This window comes from Myotis lucifugus, unplaced genomic scaffold, assembly GCF_000147115.1.
Source record: "Myotis lucifugus unplaced genomic scaffold, Myoluc2.0 scaffold_364, whole genome shotgun sequence".
Classification (NCBI taxonomy): domain Eukaryota; kingdom Metazoa; phylum Chordata; class Mammalia; order Chiroptera; family Vespertilionidae; genus Myotis; species Myotis lucifugus.
Genome location: NW_005871412.1, coordinates 261,534 through 285,363, shown reverse-complemented (window position 1 = coordinate 285,363; position 23,830 = coordinate 261,534). Strand labels below are relative to the sequence as shown.

The window sequence follows — 23,830 nt, the reverse complement described above, 5'->3', positions numbered from 1 at the left end:
TCACTACAGAACTCTTGGCCTCAGAATAAGTATACAGAGTAGGGCAAAGTAGGTTTACAGTTGTATCAGAAACAGTTTATTCTTGTATTATTAATTATTGCATTATTTTCCATATGAACAACTGTAAACCTATATTTGACCCACCCTATGTAAATAAACAAGAAAATAAATAAGCAGGCAGACAATAAATAAATCCTGTGTGCTGGCCCAGTATAATGTCTAGATTCAGGTCAGAGCTTCCTTTAGGACCTCACAGATGAAGCAAAAAAAGACAAAGACACTTTTTTTCTAAGCTTATATTTTTTTTGAATCCCCTGGGATATTTAGAAGCATCTATCTACTCACAAACTGGCCATTATTCATTGTTATAATTAGTTCATTAAACCTGTCTTAACAGTTGGAAAATGAAGTTGCTATTTAAAGAGCTGGTTCACTGGTCATTCTGAAGATAATAATTTCCATTTAGACAGTATATTAGCTGTGTGTACATGTGAGAGCTAATTATCAGTGATAGTCTATCATGTTTCAATATTTTCTTTAATTTATATGTAAATGCAATATAGGAAAATATGTAATATGTATATGTACATCATATATGTATATATTTATGTACACAATATCATATTTAGTGGTCTTTAAGGCTAAAGCCTAGTCATTAGTCATTTTAATTTAACTTCTAAATTTTTCAGTTACCTGTTAAGAAGGTGACTTGTTCTCTTGCTATCTTTTCTTACACATACAAGCCCACCTGAATTAATATTGGGCATTTGAATCAACTTTCTGAGCCCTCATCATGACAGCCCATGTGGCACCACTTGACCTAGCCAATGCTATACTTCTTTCCAGCCTCAAATTCTTGTACAGAGGATTTCTCTCCTGATTTTTAGAGATTTTTGGGTTCACTCCCATCTTAATTTAATGTGTGATATCTCTCCTGCCTAGATTGTCATCTGCATATCTTTTATTTTATTTTATTTTTCTATGCTTTAGAGGTTATTTACTTTAAGTTAAACTATGATATATTGAAGTTGCTATTTTGGGCCATTAGTGTAGCAGTCAGTCAGACATGGAATGGGTTAGAACAGATTGGGGACCTTGGCGTCCAGTGAAGGGCCATGAACATGAGCCAGGTGAGGGATAATGAGTGTCTGGCCTTGGCTGGTGGCAGCAGACTTGGAAGGACAGAGATGGGCTCAAACAACAATTGCTTTACTGATCCAATACAGAATCTCTCATCTTTTCAATGTTATCTTAGGCTTTAATTTGCCTGGAAATGATCTGGAATGCAAATTGGCACCCAAATTTGATCATTATTACCCTATAACTTTTTTTTTTTTTGCTAAAGCATCTCCACAGAATTATAATTTCTACCAAACACTAGCACTAAAAACAGGATAAGAAAAACGCATTTTTACCCTGCTATTAGCTTTTAGTAGTGGCAAAATATTAGTATCTGATTTATATTTGAAAATTTCCACAAACTTCTACTTATTACATTTTCATTTTTACAGAATGAAAGGGATATTTTTTAAAGGTGGGCATTTTATTTTTACATAAGAAAACTGAATTACTAAGATTTAAAATTCCATTCCAAATCACATAAGGTTAGACCTTGATTTATAATCGATATTACCAGTCCTTTTTAAATGATAAATTATAAATTTTCCTGAAATACATATCCATTTGACTCAACTTTTGCAAAGTCACATTCTAATTTGATGATGTCTCTGTTCGTTCTGTGCTAACTGCTGACACAGCTTAATCTTATTTTTTCAGAGCATTATATAGAGGCTCTCAAAATATCCTAAATATTTATTTCATGGGGCTTTTTATTTCCTTTTCTGAAAATATAGTTTACTATGCCAAGGCTGGCCCATGAACTGTGCAGTGGTTTATGGTGTAGTACAGAATGTAACAGACCATGTCAGACTCTTAGTGGATCAATGCCACTAAGATAACTCACTATGTCCATCTTTTATCAAAATCGGGTTGACTGGGGCACTCTGTTTAAGTCCAGGACCTTGCCTGATGGAGCAGCTATTATCTGGAACATTTCCAGTTGGTGGGCATAGAGAAAGAAAGAGTGTGGCAAATTACACTAGGGCTCTTAAAGCTTTCTCCTAGAAGTCACATGCTCACTTCTCACATTTCATTGGCTAAAGCAAATTAAGATCCCACCTCACCTCAAGAAGCTGGGAAGTGCAATTGCACTACATCTCTAGGATCAAACCCTGAAATATTTGGCATGCTCTAACAAATACAAGGCATGCTCTGAGATCAGCTATTGGAACTTTATGGTAATGTAGAGAATGTTTGGTAGAATTTAAGATTTTTCTCTTGGCAAGGAACACAGGCTCTTACAGACACAGTTCCAAGAATTACTTGGTAATATTGGCTTGTCAACAATCTGTATACCTCTGTAATGTTTCAAATGCCGAGTCTGTTATGTGGTTAAATCATTCAGTCACTTTAATTTTAACAGTGCTTATTTGCACTAATGATAGAAAGCATTTAGTACACACAGTCCTGATGGAACAGTTCAAATTGTTCTGCATCTGATGTCCCATTTATCCTTAATATCCCCAATATCTTGTAAGAGAAAAACATCTTTCTTGTCTGCCAGAGAAACCTGGCACAAGGTTGTTAATGCTGAAACTCTGTCTATGTGAACAACTGGAGATGGCATCGTGATGAATTTGCCTGGACAATTCAATTTAAAACATCCGTTTGTCATATTATTTGGTTGACTGGTTAAATTTATACTGATCCATTTAGTTATAGCAAGTGAACCAGATGGAACAATTAGTCAAAAACCTGTTTCTGCCACAAATTATCCCAATAAATTTCCTCACAGGAATTGAAACCAGGATCCATTTATATTACCTCAAACTGTTATATAATTTTCATATGTTATTTGTATCATATCATTTAAGTAGTTGATTATGTACCTTTTATTTCCCTTCTCATTAATAAGACTGATCTCTACGCCCTGGCTGGTTGGGCTCAGTTGGTTGGGAGTCATTCTGTGCACCAAGAGGTTGCCAGTTCGATTCAGGGCACATACCCAGGTTGCGGGCTCAATCCCCAGTAGGGGGCGTGCAGGATGCAGCTGATGGATGGATCAATGTTTCTCTTCCTCTCCCTTCCTCCCTCTCTAAAATTAACTAAAACATTTTTGTCAAAAGCCTGATATCCTCCAAAATATGAATTTAAGAGCAGGGTTTGATTTTCTACCTTGTCACTCCAGCACTAAAGAGAACATTCTGGGGCCATAATACTGATTCTCTTTTTTCTTTTTTTACTTGATCGTGAGCTGGGTATCACCGTCAAGTCTGGGTTCAATTTCCCTTTCTATTTCTGCCCATTCTATAAAATGAAGCTTTTGGCCTAGATGACCTTGAACCTACATTTAAAATAAAGTTCACATGCTGTATTATTAAAAAGTGCTTTACACTTAAATGATTTTTTTCTTCTGGTAAATGGAATACAATTTAATAATTATTCTGAGGAATATATTTGAGTTTGAAGGAGTCCAGGCAAACATATTTTGTCAATATAATTATTTGAATTTTATGTAACTTCTAAATCAGCAGTATTTCATGTACCTGATTTTGGGTCCAAATAAGATACATACAGCCATAACCATCACTTTATAATGTTAACATTGGAGAGTCTATGCTGATGAGGTTTTAAATATGCAGTAAAGATTATTTTTCTACTCGCAAATGGGATTTCAAAATATTTCTTTTAATAACTCAAATTTTTCAAAAGAAAAAATAATGGGAATGTAGGTACTTTCCAACTCTCTCCTCTTGGGCTTTACAGAGGCCTATACAGGGTTGGGATCATCTTTGAAAGAATGTAACTATATTCATGGGCAGTATTCTCAGGCGAAAATATAAATTCACCAAAGCAAGCTGGCAACCTTACTGAGGTTGATCTATATTTCCACACACTAATGGACTGATATCCTATATAATAAAAGGCTAATATGCAAATTGACCGAATGGCACACCAGGCAGCAGACACTGAATGCAGGAGCTTCCCCCGGTGGTCAGTGTACCCCCACAGGGGGAGTGCCACACAGCCAGAAGCCCTTAGCCAGGTTCACGGCTGGCGAGCACAGTGGCTCCATGGCAGTCGGATATCCCCCGAGGGCTCCCAGACTGCGAGAGGATACAGGCCAGGCTGAGGGGACACCACCCCCCAGTGCACAAATTTTGTGCACTGGGCCTCTAGTTTTAAATAAATGTCCAATACTGCCAGTCTTCCCTTGAATACAAAGTATTGATCTAATTTCTCAAATTGTCTTTCTTGCAACCATGTCAAAAACATCCACCCTCATATTCCTCACCTCTTCTAAACAAATATATACTTTAAACTACTTTGATGTAAGTCATCAGATACTTTTTAGTATGGTACATTCATTACTAGATAAAAAATAGTATTAAAATGTGTAAATTGCCCTAACCGGTTTGGCTCAGTGGATAGAGCGTCAACCTGTGGACTCAAGGGTCCCAGGTTCGATTCCGGTCAAGGGCATGTACCTTGGTTGTGGGCACATCCCCAGTAGGTGGTGTGTAGGAGGCAGCTGATCGATGTTTCTCTCTCATCGATGTTTCTAACTCTCTATCCCTCTCCCTTCCTCTCTGTAAAAAAAATCAATAAAATATATTTTTAAAAAGTGTGTAAATTAAAACAGTAAATCTTCAAATATTGAGAAATGAAAACATCACTTTATTTTAACTCACAAATTTCTCCCAGATCTTCACTTTGAAATGGGGAAGAGACAATCAGTATTTTCTTCATTTTTCCTGTTTTATTTTTGGTCCTGTGTTTTCATTATTCTAGCAAAGTGCCAACAAATAGAACATGCACTGTATTTGCCATTACTTTACACAGTAGGAAAATATAAGTAAATTAAACTAGGTTTTTTTCCTCAGGCTATGAATATCATCAGTGTTTCTTATCCTTCAAAAGAGGCTCTTATAGAGGGAAAAATGTATTAGTCCTTGAGTGATGGAGGGAAAAAATTACAGTAGGTAATATCCTAGGAAGTAGTTTCATTACAAAGACAGCCTTATACATAGAGCTGTGTTTTTCCTATGTCCTAACCTAAAGAGCAATATTTTAAGGTTAGCAATGTAGATTGAAAAGCCATTCCAGGTCTCTGGGCTTCAGCCTGAATGAGTATGTCATTAAATAAAGCCCTTTAATTATAACATAGATAGAGATAATAATCACAGGTCTTATTTAGTTCATCTGTATTCATAATAACAACAGATATTTTTGGGTACCTGCTATCTGTAATGTATATGGTTTACAAAAATCACAATGTTGGGTATATGCTCTACTGATAATTCTGTAATAAATACTTCATATCTAACTTCATATGCATACAGGTAACTAAACTAGAAGATGGAAACATCTCCAGGTTAAATAATATGATGGTCCAAGCAATGTATTCTGCATATGATTTACAGTGTGTAAAAATATATATTTTTAAATCCTCAGCCTAGAATATGTTTTTGATGAGAGAGAGAGAGAGAGAGAGAGAGAGAGAGAGAGAGAGAGAGAAAGAGAGAGAAAGAGAGAGAAAGAGAGAAAGAGAAAGAAACAGAGAAACATTGATGTGAGAGAGAAATGTCAATCCTTTGCCTTCCATGCGGTCAGACCTGGGATTGAACCTGCAACTTGGGTACATGTCCTAATCAGGAATGAAACCCAGGACTCTTCGGTGCTCCAACCAACTGAGCCACCCTGGCCAGGACTGTAAAATATCATAGAAAAACAGTTTCTTTTATATCAGTTGGATTTATATTTTTGAAATTTGCCAGAGAAGCTATTCTGTAATATATTTTATGCAAATGAGTTTTTAAAACATTAGTGAAGTTTCCATAGTCAGGAATTTGAATTCTCATTTGGCAGGTTAACCTTGTACATAGCCACATGTGATCATCTTCTATTGCCAAAAATTGTAAGTCTCAAGTATGTGGGTAAACTAATCTTTTCAATTATGAGATAGGGATGAGAATATGCAATTATTAATAGTTTTCACGAAGGGCTTTCCTTTGGGGCATACTCTAGCATGAACATAACTATCCTGAAAAATAAATGTCACTGGCGCTGTTGAATTTCAAAACTATTTTATACTCATTGAATTTATGACCTTGAGTTTCATAGAGATCCTCTGGGTTTATGTCTTATCGGGACGAAAAATATAAAACAGTGTATTAGAGCCTCTCTAATTAAAATCATTCAATATACAAATATAGATAAAAATAAAAATGAGCCAGCAAGGCTAAACTGGCTAGAGAAAGAGTAGTTTTGCATGAGGAAAGGCATAAATATTACTGAAGAACATGGAGTAGTCTATGTGGACAGATTTTGAGACAGAGGAGAGGGAAAGGCAGGAGCAAAACAAGTTAGGGATGCAGTTCTCAGCCTTGACTGCACATTAGACTCCCCGGGGGACCTTTGAAAAGTACCAGTGCCGAGATCCATCTCGGAGACTCTGGTCAAATTGGTCTGTGGAATGTCCTGGGCAATAGGAATATATTTTACAGTCAAGAAGAAATCCCTTGTTTAGAGGCTCTTGTAAAGAATTGTATAGTTTTTGCAAACTAGTTGGCACTTTATTTTCAAGGCACTGGAGAGTCAGCAAAGAGTTTAAAAGGAGTAGCATAAATCATGTATTTTTATCTTTCTTTTTTTTACATTGTTTATTAAATTTACTTTTTATTATAGTTGATACAGCTTCAGAAGAGAAACTTTTTCCTCAACGTGACTGACCAATATTAAAAGAGAATGTGTAGGGAAAAGGGGAGTCTAGTGAAGAGACCGTTGCAGTATTCCAGACCAGAAAGTGAGATCTTGAACCAGGGACTGACAAAGGAATTTTGGAGTAGGGGCCATATTTAGGACATTTTGACATAAGAACTTATTGCACCTATTAATATATGTGCGAGAAAATAGAGGAAGACCTAAGATGACTCAGGTTTTTATTTTGGATAATCTGTTAGCTGTCAGTAGGTGCATCAAAAACTTACCACAGACTTAGCTCAAAACATTAGCTCTGCTCCCAAGGGTCAGCAGTACAGACGTGGTTTCTCCAGTTTCTCTGCTTATGTTTCTCACCAGGCTACAGGCAACGTGTGGGCCAAGGCCGAGGTCTTAGCAGAAGCTTCACTGGGGGAGGCTCCCTTGGAATTATTGGCAGAATTCGTCTCCACACGCCTGTAGAGCTGAGGCCTGTTTTCTTGCTGGCTGACAGCCAGTGGCTGCTCGCAGGCCCTTGACATTGCTCTCAGTCCCCTGCTACGTGGCCACACATAGCACACCTGTTTGTTTATTCAAGGCCAGCAGGAGAATCTTCCTCCACAAAAAGGGCCCAGTCACTCTTCTAAGGTTTTTCACCCAATTATCCAAGCTGTTCATCCCGATAATCTCTCTCCTAGTAAACTCAAAATCAACTGATTTGTCATGTTAATTCTATATGTGAGTTCCTTTCCCCTTTGCTACACACTAAAACCTAATCATGGGAGTGCCATCCTAGCACATTCATGGATCCTGCCCAAAACCAAGGGAAGAGGTTATGTAGGCAGGCCCATCAGTGTATAAAAATCAGATATGTTGTAGTTAATTAAGATGAGGAATATAATAGAATTAGAATGCTTTGTGGGTAGTGACCCCTGAAAATACATCCTGCATATCAGATATTTACATTACAATTCATAACAGTAGAAAAATTAGTTATGAAGTAGCAACAAAAATAATTTTATGGTTGGGAGTTACCACAACATGAGGAACTGTATTAAAGGGTCGCGGCATTAGGAAGGTTAAGAACCACTGCTTTAGGAGGAAATCAATTGCCCCAGGTTTAGACATGTTGAATTTGGGGGTAGTTGGCCATCCAACTTGAGTGGATGAGTAGGTTGTATAAGAGCTCATTCGAGATATCAGACTTAGAAATATGTATTTGATAGTGATTATTTGAGGTGATAGTTAAATAATTAGATTATCTAGAGAAAGATGATAGCAAGAACTGGGCTGAGGACAAGAGCAAGACCAAGTAAAGCTACAACATATGCATCTGTATTTCAATCCATATCACTTGATTACAGTCCAATATCTCATTAGATGCCCTTTCACTATGCCTCTATTTTCCTCTTTCAATATTATCCAGATTGACTCTATTATGCTCCCTATCTCCAGACAGAATTATAGGAATTGGTGGGACACAACGCCCAGTGAAGGAAATGATATCATTAGCCCTGAACTGCCTCTTTTCTTCTTATCAGAAAGAACTAAGTGTGTACTTTTCCCTGCTCCTTCCATCCCAGAATTGTCTGTGAAGTAAACAGGTGGTACAAATTTGGGTTGCAGATATAATCATAAGTATCTGCCTCTGAGAACTTTTGTCTGTGTATGTGAGTAGAAAACTATCAAGGTCCCTATGGCAGTATTGTTGAGCAACCTGAGCTCTAATAATAGCAAGTGAATTTGATCAGTACATTTTGAACAGACTTTCCTCCCTTCTCTTGGATCTTTTTCTCTCAGGTTATATTCAAGAAGAATGTGCCATCCCCTGCCCATTTGATTGCAAGTTAAGCGATTGGTCCAGCTGGGGGTCTTGTAGTTCATCTTGTGGGATTGGCGTGAGAATTCGATCCAAATGGCTAAAAGAAAAACCTTACAATGGAGGCCGCCCATGTCCCAAACTGGATCTCAAGAATCAGGTACAGTGCATGAAGCAGCAAATAAAAAGCTAAAAAATTATACTCTTTATTATTTCCTATTAAAATTGAAGCCATTATCTTGTTAGAAGCAGCTCATAAAAGGTTATCACAAGTTCAGAAGAGAGGGGTTCAGCAGCAGATATTAATATAATACAATTAGTCATAGAAGCCTTGTGCACTCCTGGGTAGTGTTGAGTTCAATTTGGTATTATTATCAGTAATAGTGTTTACAAAAATTACATCCAATTGATGTTAAATAATCTTGAATTGTAATTTGATTATCTGTGATAATAAAAGTGATGTGTATAGATACACATACACACCACACATACGCATATGTATTAATGTTGGGAGAATGTCAATTAATATGGCCATAAATATAATTACTGGTCTGGTCTCGTCATATAGTGCAAAAATGGTGTTCTATTTTACCTTTACCTAACTCTTCCTTCTAATTTTTTGTTGTTGTTCTCAGCCTTGCCAGTGTTTCCACAGCTCTTCATGTCTCTTCTGAACTATTTCTCTACCTGTTTCCCCAAAATCAAAGCTGTTTTCATAAAATGGAACCCTAAAGAATACCCTTCCATGTAGATGTCTAACCAAAGTACCATCCTAAGCAAAGTTGATTTGAGTATTTCAGTTGACTTTACCCATATAACAGAGTCTAAATTTGTGTAAGAATTATAATAAACTAAATTTTTTCCAACAATTGCATACTGATTATTAGATTAGGGCTGACATATATTTTTTAATCTAGTTGAATGGGCAGGGAACAAGGTGATGAGAGTTAGAAGTTCTTTATTCTTAGAGAGGTGAAGTGTGTCTTATGTGGATATGTAGAGTCTCTATACTCCAGAACTGCTTCAACAGAATAGCTACGTGGGCTTGTATTACTAATTCTTGTATATTAATTTCTGTCATCTTAACCTCATTTTGATTAGACTTTCTGTACAGATTGTCTAATGGAAGGGAAATCCATGCATCTATTTTTAATTAATTTTAATAGTGTGTCTGGTACTACTTGGATTTAGATATCAGATATCATTTGTCAATTCAAGAGCAATATCTCTAGCTATTTTTTCTAAGTTTTGACAAAAGGCATATAATTCATTTATCATTCCAACAAAAGCACTTAAGTTCTAAGACAGGGCACAATGTGATGCGTCTTGTATTTTAAGGTTATGTGGTAAAATAATGACCTGGTTCTCCCCCCGCAAAGCAAATATAAACCTATTGGGGAAAATAAGGCAGAGAACCAAGTACTGTAGTTTGGTGAATGGACAATTAATGAAGGGATTTGATTAATGAAAGTAGGCGAGAGATAATCAGAAGAGATAATCTGAGGAGATACATCTTCAGCACAAGTTTATGGTCAAAAGGAAGACTCTCAAGTGAATATTTTCTATGAAGACTGTTTGACCATTCCTCAGAGATTTTTCTAGGAATTTAAAATGGAAACGCTATTAAGAATTTATAGTTATAAAAAAAGTATGGTAATTTTTATGTTTTTTTCAAAATCAACAATGAAAGCTAAGTCCTTATAACACTGGTATTAAATATTATTTTAATATGTTTATTTTATGAACTAGGAAATTATCAAAGGAATAAAAGGATTTTATTTGAGCACAGACTTTAGGACAATATTTTCAATACACAAAGGCAAATGTGTAGAAATGTGTCTATCAGATTTGAAAGTATGAATGAGATAAATGTACTTGTAAACTGCTTTGGCCTAAAGGAAACATGTTCTAAACATTTCATTTACATATAAAACATGTAGCCTTATGAAGTAGTACAAACTAATAACCCCAGGTTCAACAATTTAGATACATTCCATAAATTAAAATTAAGTTCAGGTGTGTCTGTCTGCAGGCAATGTTTCTTTTCAGTTCCAGAAAGGCATTATGGCATTGCAAAGTTGATTGTGTGTTGTGATGCTCAGAAATAAATCCTGACATTAATGATCAGCAATTGAATTGAGTATTGCCTATATTCTAATAGAAAGAGGTTTCAGATATCTAGCATGTATATGGCTTAATTAAACTTGAATCGGAAAACTTCACCCCAGTCCATACTTACATTTTAAAGGAAGTTAATTGATAACAGAAATAAGAAATAGGCACCCCTCTCATTTATAATCTGTGAATGGCAAGGGAAGATACTAATGTGAAAAATCCTAAGTTTCAAAGAAACTTTTCTAAAGCAAGCACGTACCTACCTATAAGCATATTTGTGGGAAGCTTGAACCCTCTGTGTATGTGACGTTATATATAGAATTCTTTTGAAGTTATCCGCATTCTCTTAAGTCACTTGAAAATAATGGGTTGTCAGGAATTTTCATTATTTAGGAAATATCTCCAAGCTTCTATTATTTATGCTGATGCTTCTGTGGAGGAGGCCGCTATTTGTTTTTCTAAGCTGGAAATGTGGTCTAGTTAGAAGTATACCCACTTGAGGCTCTTTTGTAAAGTTCAATTTTACAACTGGCTTTAGGACATTTGTCTTCTTTCCAGCTGGTGTTTAGGTTCAGATTCATTTTTCTATTTTTGGAACCATATTAATATGCTATCCTCCATTCACCCACAAGAGTATAAAAAATGCAACCGGATTAACCAGTAAGAGAGCCACCTATCCTTAGCACCTGTGCATGTAGAAAATTCAGTGTATGTCAGATTGAGCCTGGTGTACTGTTCGTAAAAAAAACATATTAAACTTTGTCTTGTGTGTGGGCTGCCTATTATGCATATGCCTGTGTAAATGTTAGATACCTGCATGTGCTTATTCATTCTCCTCCTCCGTTTCTCTGTGGGTCTTTTTGAGGCCAAGGGCTGTCTTTCTACTTCTGTAGTGCATTCAAGTCCCTTGTGGATTGTCAGATTATATCCATTGGAAGCTTTATTTGAGAAGAAGCCTTCTCTTTGGATTGGTGGGTAGGCAGTTCCATAAAGACAAAATATGTAAGAATTCTGGTCTCTTATGCTGTGATTTTTCATTTGAATTCTCAAAAACATCAACTCTTCTAGAGAAAAGAAATAAGAACCTCCAAAATATTATTGCCCAGAGTCTTTCAAAACTTGCATGAGCCATAGCTGGTTTGCTCAGTGCATAGAGCATCAGCCTGTAGACTGAAGGGTCCCAGGTTTGATTGTAGTCAAGGGCACATGCCCGGGTTGTGGGCTCAATCCCCAGTAGGCAGCCGATCGATGATTCTCTTTCATCATTGATGTTTCTCTCTCTGAATTCAATAAAAATATATTTTAAAAAACTTGCCTGAAAAATCCTGGTGTTTGGATCCCATTGAAATCTAACTCAGTGACGTGCAAGGAAAGGTTGGTTACTATAACGTGTATACTGTTCTGAATCTGTTAGTGAAATCAACATTTATAATCTCTCATTAAACAGCCTCTCTTTGACACCAAAACCTATCAACAAGACAGCTTTCTCTAGAAGTGCCAATAGCACAGCAATACTTGAGTAGCTTTCTGATAAATATATTTGTGATGCTAAATTGCTGCAGCATGCCGTTCACCCAAAGCTCTCATCTAAGTGGAAAGCTTCTTCTACATAGTTTAATGGATTATCAGATCAGTTGGCTGATGCCCTTGACACTACTGAGCATAGTAAAATACACAATGCATTTTAATTTGTTGTCATCTGTAATGTGTTGGGTGGATTTAAGTGCACTTGTGCTATATGTTTTTGTGATACTTTTTCTTTCTTTTGGAATTCTGCTTAACAGAAAATTAAATATGGGGACATTAAAGCTTCATTGGACTTGCATTTCCTTTTATGAGTTCTTCACACAATTGAAGGCAAGAGAATTCCAGGAAATTATGTTGTGCTTATCTGTTGCAAATCTTGTTTTCACAGTGTGTTTGAATAAAAATCTTAGGTTGAGATTCATTGCCTATACTTTTACAAATGCATGCTCTCCATTTAAATACATTTTTGAAAGAGTTTTTATTCTTGCAACAGACTGAGCAGATACAAACGAAATATGTGTGATCTCTAGAAAAATTGCTATTTTAAAGGTGTGCCTTCTCCCTAAAGAGAAGTGGCCTAAGTTTGGAAACGATGAGTAAAATGCATTTTATTTTTCATAGCACTTTATTTTTCATAGCAGGGTAAAAATGTTTTCAGGAGTACTTTTTTCTTTAAATATATATACAGAAACATTTTAACATGAACATTTCTTCCTTAGCAGGCTTTCAGATGAGAAAGGGTTTCTATACAGAGATCATTTTGGCTCATTTCAGTACTGCTTCATTAATTATTAGCAATATAGGGTATGGAAATAGGATAGCTGTCATTCTGTCTGAATGTGTGTTTACCAGAAAAGTACGTCAACATTAGGTTTAATTCAATGTGCCCAATGTTGGCCTCCTCTTTTCATCTAGCCACACTCACACTTATTCTCACCGAATCCATATCACTCCTGGCACAGCCTGATCACTTTGGACTTAGGACTTTGGCAGGAGCCTCAGACTGCAATGGAGCAAGAAGTCTTCTTCTTGAGCATGAACGTGGAAGGCAGCCCAAGCCCACCCATGATTAAGTACATTCAGGTGGACTGTTCTTGCATGGCTCTGGGGGTAGGGGGGTTTGTGGCTTCACCTTTTGTTAAGTATGAAATGTCATATGTCACAGAATTAAGGATGCAGAGTGATTTATTCTCAGTGTTATGTAAGGTGGTTTAATAGAGGCACATTCCTAAAACATTTGACCATTTCCAAACATGGTAATTATTATCCTAATGCCCAGGTACACAACACCCCGTGTCAGCAGCAGCCTGAAAGGGCTCCTAAGGGTGAGTGCTCTTCTATCTGCATCCTCTGTGTCTGGCTGCCAAGCCTAGCTCTCTGCTCTCCAGCCACGACATGGTGCTAATTGAGCTGAGTAGGGCTCAGAGGAGAGGCAGTTTTTCTTTTTTGTTTTTGCCCCGTCACCATGTCTACGAAAACATGGTTTTTCCTAAGAGATTCCTCTCTCCCACATTTGTGTTTACTTATCCCCTATTCTTGATCATTCCAAAGCCTCTGGTTTGTTAAAATCTTTTGCAACTTTGATCATTTTTCTTGAGAGCTGCTGAAAGTCCGTCATGAGAAGCAGTTTCCCTATACCTGGTGTCCACTCTGTCTTGCATTTTATTGTGTTTTAAATATAAGGCGTTGCTGCTCTGCATGTATTCAAGCTCATGTTTACTTGTTATTCAAGATATTCTATGTCCTTCTAGAATGTTCTATACTAGACAGGCTTGGCAAATGTCACAAATGCTGTCCCTAAGCAGGGATTTTAGGATTGGCTGGGCTGGGGTTGGCTGTAAAATTGGGAAGCAGGCACATTTTTTAACATTTTGTCTCTGGAATTCTCTCAATGTGCTCCCATATCTCATATTGTCCTTGGGCCCTGAACTCTTGAACTCCTGAAATAGTATGTTAGATAACATCAGCTTAGCAGAAAATCACATCACCTGTATTTGCAGTTTTGAAAAACTGTCTTCTTAATCAAGTACTTCAAGCAGAAATTCTTAAGTACTTTTCTAGAGAAAATATTGGCAGAACCTAATTTTTATATCTTTTCTGAATCAGCCTGTCATTTAAACGTTCAATACAGATGGAAATGTCCCTCTGTAGTGCCTTGAAAGAAAATGGATGTGATTTTAACCACAAACGTTTCGTTATACCAAACATATTTTAAAATTCTCACCTGAGAATATGCTTTTTATAGATTTTAGAGAGAGGAACGGAGAGAGAAACTTTGATGTGAGAGAGAAATATCCATCGATTTCCTCCAGTACCCACCCTGACCAGGGATCTAACCCGCAACCGATGTATGTGCCCTGATTAGGAATTGAACCCACAACATTTTGGTGTACAGGATGACGCTCCACCTGGCCAGGCCTAAACATTCATGTTAGAAAATAAAATGGTTAACTGATGGGAGTACAGCACCTTCTTAAAAGAATAACTTGCTTAAGACCTATTTAAAGTAAGATTCTAAATGTCATGCTGCCCTAACCGGTTTGGCTCAGTGGATAGAGCGTCGGCCTGCAGACTCAAGGGTCCCAGGTTCGATTCCGGTCAAGGGCATGTACCTTGGTTGCGGGCACATCCCCAGTGGGATGTGTGCAGGAGGCAGCTGATCGATGTTCCTCTCTCATCGAAGTTTCTCTCTATCCCTCTTCCTTCCTCTCTGTAAAAAAATCAATAAAAATATATTTTAAAAAATAAAATAAATGGCATGCTAATTCTTTTTTAACTGAGATGCAATTAGCATGTAACACTGTAAGTTTAAGATGTACAGTGTGTTAATTTGATAAATTTATGTTACAATTTGATTACCACCAGAGCATTATCTAACACATCTCTCTAGTCACATGACATCATTTCCTTTTTGCTTTGAGAACAGCTAAGATCTAGTCTCTTAACCACTTTGAAGTTTATAACCTATAATAATAAAAGTGTAATATGCTAATTAGACCAGACTTCCTTCTGGACAACCTTCCGGACAAAGCTGGGGCTGTGAGGGAAGCCTGGGTCCCAGGTGCCAGAGGGAAGCAGGTTCCAGCAGCCGGGGGAAGAAAGGCCTATACTTGCATGAATTTCATGCATCAGGACTCTAGTTAGTTATAATTGACTATAATCACTACGCTGTGCATGAGAGCGCCAGGACTGATTTATCTGCCAGTGGCAAATTTGTATGCTTTAGATTTTCAAGTTTTGTCCCTATATTAAATCACCAGAAAACAGATTACCTAGATCCTGACGAGATCCTACCATAGATCCCTGCAGAAAAGCATTTGTTGGATCATGATTTATATTTTCAACATGACTTAAGAGTCAAGATAAACATAGTCTCTCTGAGAAGCTTGTCTAAATCTTTTGAAATCCGTAGTCTATTTTTCTAAACCATTACTGAACAGAAAAATCACTGTGGGTTGGAGGAAAGTCAGTATAGTAACAGTTTCCCAGGTCCTGCTCTGAAGACTGTGGCCAGTACAGCTATAGTGTATTGTTAGCAGAGGTGGTTTTTACTGGTTCTTCTGATTAGGCAAGTTGGTGAACACTGCCCGAATGAAGATTCTTGGCACTGAGGCTATCATTTCCTCTGGATTTAGCTCTGGAAAGGATTTTATCTTTAGCCTGCCCTTTCCAATCTAAACAATGAACACAACCACAGTTGGCCACTCAGCAAATCCGGGAAGACCCTCCCATTTTACAGAAAAGGAGTCTAAGGCTTACAGAGATGACTTGCCCAACTTCACCACTGATGAATATAAAGGGTTAAGAGTCAATCAGGTCTGAGGTCAAATGCTGCCCTGCCATCTACTTGCTGTGGGAGAATGAGAAAAGTATTTAACCTTTCTTAGTCTCAGTTTTAAATTCTGTCAAATGGGTATAACAATGGCAACTACCTCATAAGACTACTGTATTCATATAAAATGAAAATAAATATAAATATCCTATCTCCTTGTTTGGCATATAGTAAGTGCTTGATTAATGTTAGGTGGGATTCTTTTTCCTTAGTCTCTAACACATAATTTGGTTGAAATTCAGTTGGCTTTCACCTATACCACATTGCCTTTTACAACTAAATTGTGCAAATTGCTTCTCTTTTTGTATTTGTATACTGAAACTTTTTTTAAAAATATGGAATGCTTCACAAATTTACATGTTATCCTTACGCAGAAGCCGTGCTAATCTTTGTATCGCTCCAGTTTTAGTAGGTGTGCTGCCGAAGCAAACAGTCTACTAAAACATTTAAAGTCCTATAATTTAGTTGTAATAACTCAGCTTGAAGGCATAGTAAAAGCTGCTGTCATTGCTTCCTCTATGCAAGTCTGTTTCATTTTATTTCTAAACAACTTATTCGGCATTGCAATTTTTCTGGTGGCAAAAGGGAATATAACTCTTTACATATTTATAACTAATTTCCTAGGAATTTGTGATTCTTTAGGTCTTTATATAAATGGTTCTATTAAGGAGTGTAACCAAAAGATACACAAATCATTATGGGTAGAGCTCTAGGAATTTTCACAAAGTGAACCTCTCCATCCAATTACCACCCACGTCAAGAAATAACAGTCATTCCTTGGTATCCACGGGGATTTGTTCTAAGACCTTCCTGGGGATACCAAAATTCATGGATGCTCAAATCCCTTACATAAAATTGTGTAGTATTTGCATATAACCTGTGGACATCCTTCCATATACTTTAAAACATCTCTAGATTACTTATAATACCCAGCACAATGCAAATGCTATGCAAATAGGTATTATACTGAATTTATTAGAGAATAATGACAAGAAAAATGTCTGTACATGTTCAGCACAGATGCAACCAACCTAGGCCTAACTACACGTACACATCAGCAACAACAGAACTTTTTTCCCAAATGTATATTTTTTAATCTGCAACTGAGGACATGCTTACAGAGAGGAGGGGAGAGGAAGAGAAAAACTGATGTGAAACAGAAACATTGATCTGTTGCCTTCTGTATGCACCCCAACCGGGGATTGAACTGCAACCCAGGTATGTGTCCTGACTGGGAATTGAACCAATGACCTTTCAGTGCAAAGGGTGATGCTCAACCAGACTGAGCTGTCCTGGCTGGCCTGAATATTTTTGATCTGTGGTGATTCATTGAATCTGTGAATGGGAAACCTGTGGATATGGAGGGCAGACTGGGCATTATCAGTATCTCAGAGACCCCTTTGTACTCCACCTCCTTCACCACCACTTCCTCCCACCACGTAGAACTGCTTTTCAGTATTTGGACACTATAAGTTAGTGCTGACAGACAAAAAACTTGACATAAATGGATTTTGTACTTTGAATTACTTTGTGTCTGCCTGTTTTTCTCCTCAACTTGTTTGTGAGATTCATCCATGTTGTGATATGTTGTTCATTTAAAAAATATATATTTATTGTTGAAAGTCTTACATAGGTTATCTTTTTTCTCCCGTTAACCACTCCCAGCCCACTCCCGTCCTCTGCCCTCCCCTCTCCCCCCCTCTCCTGTGCCCCAGGCCCTCACCACCCCATTGTCTATGTCCACAGGTCATGCATATATGCATACAAGTTCATTGGTTGATCTCTTCCCGCCCACCCTCTCCTGCCTTCCCTCTGAGGTTCAACAGTCTGTTCATGCTTCTATATCTCTGGGTCTATTTTTGATCATCAGTGTATTTGGTTCATTAGATTCTGCATATGAGTGAGATCATGTGATACTTACCTTTCTCTGACTGGCTTATTTCGTTCAGCATAATACTCTCCAGGTCCATCCATGCTGTCGCAAATGGTAAGAGTTCTTTTTTTATTATCACATAGTATTCCATTGTGTAAATGTACCATAGCTTTTTTATTCACTCATCTGCTGATGGGCACTTAGGCTGTTTCCAAGTCTTAGCTATTGTAAATTGCATTGCTATGAACATAGGAGTCCATATATTCTTTCTGATTAGTGTTTCCGGTTTCTTATGGTATATTCCTAGATGTGGGATGACTGGGTCAAATGGGAGTTCCATTTTTAATTTTTTGAGGAAAATTTATATTGTTTCTGCAGTGGCTGCACCAGTCTGCATTCCCACCAGCAGTACATTAGGGTTCCCTTTTCTCCACAACATCACCAACATTTGTCATTGGTTGATTTGTTGATGATAGTCATTCTGACAAGTGTGAGGTGATATCTCATTGTCGTTTTGATTTGCATCTCTCAGGTGATTAGTGAATTTGAGCATTTTTTCATATGCCTCTTGGCTTTCTGTATGTCCACTTTGAGAAGTGTCTATTTAGGTCCTTTGTCCATTTTTTAATTGGATTGTTTGTCTTCCTTTTGTTAAGTTGCCTGAGTTCCCTATATGTTTTAGAGATTAACCCTTTATCAGATGTATCCTTGGCAAATATGTTTGCCAAGTAGGCTCTCTTGTTATTTTGATGATGATTTCTTTTGCTGTGCAGAAGCTTTTTATGTTGATGTAGTCCCATTTGTTTATTTTCTCCTTAGTTTCCATTGTCCTAGGCGATGTATTGGTAAACATATTGCTATGAGAGATGTCTGAGATTTTGGTGCCTACGGTTTCTTCTAAGACTTTTATGGTTTCACATCTTACATTTTAATCTTTTATATCCACATTGAGTTCATTCTTGTGTGTGGTATAAGTTGGTGATCTAGTTTTATTTTTTTGCATATACTTGTCCAATTTTCTCAACACCATTTATTATAGAGACTATCTCTGCTCCAATGTATGCTCTTGCCTCCTTTGTCAAATATTAATTAAGCAAAATTAGGCTTGGGTTGATTTCTGGGTTCTCTGTTCTGTTCCATTGATCTACATGCCTATTCTTGTGCCAATAACAGGCTTTGTGTGCAGTGGCTTTGTAGTATAACTTGATATCTGGTTTTGTGATTCCTCCAACTTTGTTCTTCCTTCTCCAGTTTGCTGCAGCTATTCAGAGTCTTTTTTGGTTCCATGTAAATTTTTGGAGAGTTTGTTCTAGGTCTGTGAAATATGCCGTTAGTATTTTAGTAGGGATTACACTGAATCTATAGATTGCTTTGGGTAGTATGGATATTTTAATGATGTTGATTCTACCAATCGATGAACATGGTATATTCTTCCACATGTTTATATCTTCTCCTATCTCTTTTTTCAATGTCCTGTAGTTTTCAGAGTACAGGTCTTTTACCTCCTTGGTCAAGTTTATTCCTAATAATCTTAATTTTTTTTTGCAATTATAAATTGGATCTTATTTTAGTTTCTCTTTCTGAGAGTTCATTATTGGTGTATAAAGATGCTATGGATTTTTGAAAGTTAATTTTGTATCCTTCTACATTTCTGAATTAATTTATTAAATCTAGTAGTTTTTTGATGGAATCTTTGGGGTTTTCTATGTACCGTATCATGTCATATGCTAATAATGAGAGTTTTGCTTCCTCCTTTCCTATTTGGATGCCTTTTATTTCTTGTCTGATCGCTATGGCCAAGACTTCCAGAACTATGTTGAATAAGAGTGGTGAAAGAGGGAATCCCTGTCTTGTTCCTATTCTTAGGGGAAATGGTTTTAGCTTTTGCCCTTTGAGTACGATGTTGACTGTAGGTTTGTCATGTATGGCCTTTGTTATGAGGTGTGTTCCATCTATTCCCACTTTGTGGAGATTTTTTATCAAAAAAGGGTGTTGGGTTTTGTCAAGTGCTTTTTCTGCATTGATTGATATGATGGAGAGAGTTAGCTCATGTCCTAATATGTGGTCTATCTTTAAACATGTCCCATGTGCGATTTTTGTCTTGCAGTTTGTTTATGTTATGTATCACATTTATTGATTTGTGACTATTGTGCCAGCCTTGCATCCCCAGAATAAATCCCACTTGGTCATGATGTGTAATCTTTTTAATGTATGGCCAGATCCGGTTTACTAAAATTTTGTTGAGGATGTTAGCGTCTATGTTCATCAGTGATATTGGCCTGTGGTTCTCTTTCTTTGTGGTGTATTTATCTGGTTTTGGAATTAGAGTGATTCTGGCCTCATCGAAAGAGTTTGGAAGTGTTCCTTCCTTTTGAATTTTTGGGGATAGTTTGAGGAATAGGGGTATTAGTTCTTCTTTGAATATTTGGTAAAACCCCTCTGTGAATCCTTCTCGACTGGGGCTTTTGTTTGCTAGAAATTTTTTTTATTACTGCTTCAATTTCATCAGCAGTTATCTGCCTATTCAGGTTTTCTGATTCTTCCTGATTGAGTTTTGGAAGGTTATATTTTTCTAGGTATATGTCCATTTCGTCCAGGTTGTCCCATTTGTTGAAATAAAGTCATTCATAGTATTTTATTACAATTCTTTTTATTTCTGTGGTTTCAGTGGTTACTTCTCTGCTTTCATTTCTGATTTTGTTTATTTGGGTCCTCTATTTTGTTTTCTGGTTAGCCTGGCTAGAGGACCATCAATCTTATTTATCCTTTTAAAGAACCAGCTCTTGGTTTTATTGATCTTTTGTATTATAGTTGTTGTTTTTTGGTATCTCAGTCATCTATTTATTATTTCCTTCTTTTTACTTGTTCTGGTCTTTTCTTGTTGTTCTCTTTCTAATTCTTTAAGTTGTAGTTAGATAACTTATTACCAGTCTTCCTTGTAGGTTTTTGTTATTGATGTTGTTGTTTTGCTTTTTTTGAGATAGTCCTCTAGTGCATGAATTTCCCTCTCAGGACAGTTTTCATTGTGTCCCAGAGGTTTTGTATTATTGTGTGTTCATTTTCATTTGTTTTCATGGTGTTTTTTATTTCTTTGATCTCTTTGGTAACCCACTCATTTAATAGCTTGCTATTGAGCCTCCATGTATTTGATTGTTTTTGAGTATTTTTATTGTACCTGATTTCTAATTTCATGCCATTATGGTCTAAGAATATGCTTGATATGATTTAAATCTTCGTGAATTTGTAGAGAGTTAGCTCATGTCCTAATATGTGGTCTATCTTTAAACATGTCCCATGTGCAGTTGAGAAGAATGTATATTCTGTAGCTTTGGGGTGGAATGTTCTGAAAATATCAATTCCATCTATTCTAGAGTGTCATTTAAGATTTCTGTTTCCTTGTTGATTTGTTGTCCAGAACAGTGGTTCTCAACCTTCTGGCCCTTTAAATACAGTTCCTCATGTTGTGACCCAACCATAAAATTATTTTTGTTGCTACTTCATAACTCTAATGTTGCTACTGTTATGAATCGTAATGTAAATATCTGATATGCAGGATGGTCGTAGGCAACCCCTGTGAAAGGGTAGTTCGACTGCCAAAGGGGTTGCGACCCACAGGTTGAGAACCGCTGGTCTAGAAGATGTATCCAGTGATGTCAGTGGATTATTAAAATCCCCTACTATGATTGTATTTCTGTAGATCTCTCCCTTGATATCCCCCAGAAGTTTAGTTTTTATATGTATTTAAATGCTCCTGTATTGGGGAGATATATTTACCAGAGTTATAGCCTTTTGTTGTATTGATCCATTTAGAATTATGAAGTGGCCTTCATCTCTTGTTATGGCCTTCACTTTGAGGTCTATTTTGTCAGATTTAAGTACTGCTACCCCAGCTTATTTTTCATTTCCATTTTCCTGAAAAAAGTTTTCCCATCCCTTTACTTTCAGTCTGTGTGAGTCCTTTGTTCTAATGTGGGTCTCTTGTAGACAGCATGTATATGGGTCATTGTTGTTCATTTTTATTGCTTTATGTCATGTCTTTGTGAATCCTATTATCGTGTTGTATATGCCACATTTTATCCATTTCCATTGTTGATGGGTGGACACTTGATTTTTTCCCCCAGTTTGGGCTATTACAAATAACACGGCTGTGACCATTATTGTACATATTTTTGGTACTCAGAATTGTGTATTTCTGTTGGGTACACATCTAAGATTAGAATTTTTAGCTCATAGGATAGGCATATATCCAGCTTCAGTAGATAATTGGCATTTCATTTTAATTTGTAAGTTCTTGCATGGTTCATAAATAAAGATAGTATGTAATTACAGATAATGACTTGACATATGACCTGCCTGACACCATGAAAAGAAGTATGAAAGCCATATGGATGCATTAAATGTTTGCTTCAGCACTTCTCATGTCACCTTAGAGCAGTGCCTGCTACTTACTCCCAAGCCTCATCTCTGTTTCTAAAGAGAGAAAATATGAGCACTGATTACCTCTCCTGGACTCTGTCACCTCTCTCCTAAGCAACCACCATAACCATTATCTCCTCTGTTTCTAATCTCCTCTGCCTCCCCCAGCCCCCACCACACACACTCATACACACTCTATTCCTCACACAGCAGTCTCAGTAACCTCTCCTAGTCACAAATCTGTTCATACTTAAAGTCTTTCATGGGTCTCTTGTTACCTTTGGGATAAAGTGCAAACTATATAATCCTATATAATCTATAATAATGAAAGGGTAATATGCTAATTAAACCGAACATCTTCCGGATGTCCTTCCTGACAAAGCCAGGGCCGGAGGAAAGTCAGCCGGGTCCTGGGTGCCTGCTGGCAGCAGGAGGAAGAAAGCAGCCCAGGTCCCAGAAGCCAGAGGGAAGCTGGTGCTGGCAGCCTGGGTCCTAGGTGCCAGAGGGAAGCTGGTTCTAGCAGCTGGGGGAAGGAAGGCCTACTCTTGCACAAATTTTCATGCATTGGGCCTCTAATCTACACTAATAAAAGAGAAACATGGTAATTAGCGTACGACCGCTACCCTTCCCATTGACTAATCAGGGAGATATGCAAATTAACTGTCAGTCAAGATGGCGGCCGGCAGCTAGGCAGCTGGAAGCGAACATAAGGCTTGCTTCCTTCAGTGACAGAGGACTCCAACGTTCCCCGCCTGACTTGCCGGCCTCTGAGCTTCAGTTGGAAACATTGTAACATTTATAGAAGATAAACAAAACCCCAGAAACCTCCTGTCAGTCAGCCGGGATCTCAGAGCTGGAGTCGCAACATTGTTTCGAATACAGAAAACAAAGGCCAGAAACCTGCTTTCAGCCGAGCCCCAGAGAGAAAGCAGGCTCTCAGCTCCAGTGACAGCCATAGAAGGTAAATAAATGCCAGAATAAAAAAAAAAGAAAAAAAGGAGAGGTTTGGAGCTTCAGTCACCCGCCAGCCTGAAAATGGCCCTCCAGCCCCTCACCCAGACTGGCCAGGCACCCCAGTGGGGACCCCCACCCTGAAGCAACAGATGGCGGCTAATTTGCATACTGAAGGCAGGCGCAGCAGGCAAGGCTGTCTGTGGTTCTGGGGAGCCGGATCTTTGGGCCCCTCCGGGCGGGGTTCAGGCGGAGCCACGAGCCTCCGGCACCGGGATCAACGTGACAGGGGCAGCGCCCAAACCCCCTGATTGCCCTGCGGCTCTGTGTGTGACAGGGGGCAGCACCCCAACCCCCTGATCGCCCTGCTCTGTGGGTGATAGAGGGCGGCGCCCCAACCCCCCCCCACGGGCCCTGCTCTATGTGAGACGGGGTACAGCCATAACCTCCCCATCGGCCTGCCCTGAGTGTGACAGTGGCGGCGCCCCAACCCCCTGATCGGCCCTGCTCTGTGTGTGACAGGGTGCGGCGCCCCCAA

At 37.9% G+C, this 23,830-nt stretch overlaps 1 protein-coding gene and 1 non-coding gene across 2 annotated transcripts in view; one reads left to right on the top strand and one right to left on the bottom strand.

The window, feature by feature from the left end:
- THSD7B (thrombospondin type 1 domain containing 7B) overlaps window positions 1-23,830 on the top strand; it is a 720,951-nt gene that overhangs the window by 509,771 nt on the left and 187,350 nt on the right. The window contains exon 12 of the mRNA XM_006101466.3: window positions 8,560-8,738. Coding sequence (XP_006101528.3) covers window positions 8,560-8,738 — 179 coding nt within the window. The remainder of the gene's footprint in view (window positions 1-8,559; window positions 8,739-23,830) is intronic.
- LOC111828432 lies at window positions 16,382-16,483 on the bottom strand. The gene has a single exon (XR_002832304.1). It is a non-coding gene; the product is annotated as a U6 spliceosomal RNA (small nuclear RNA).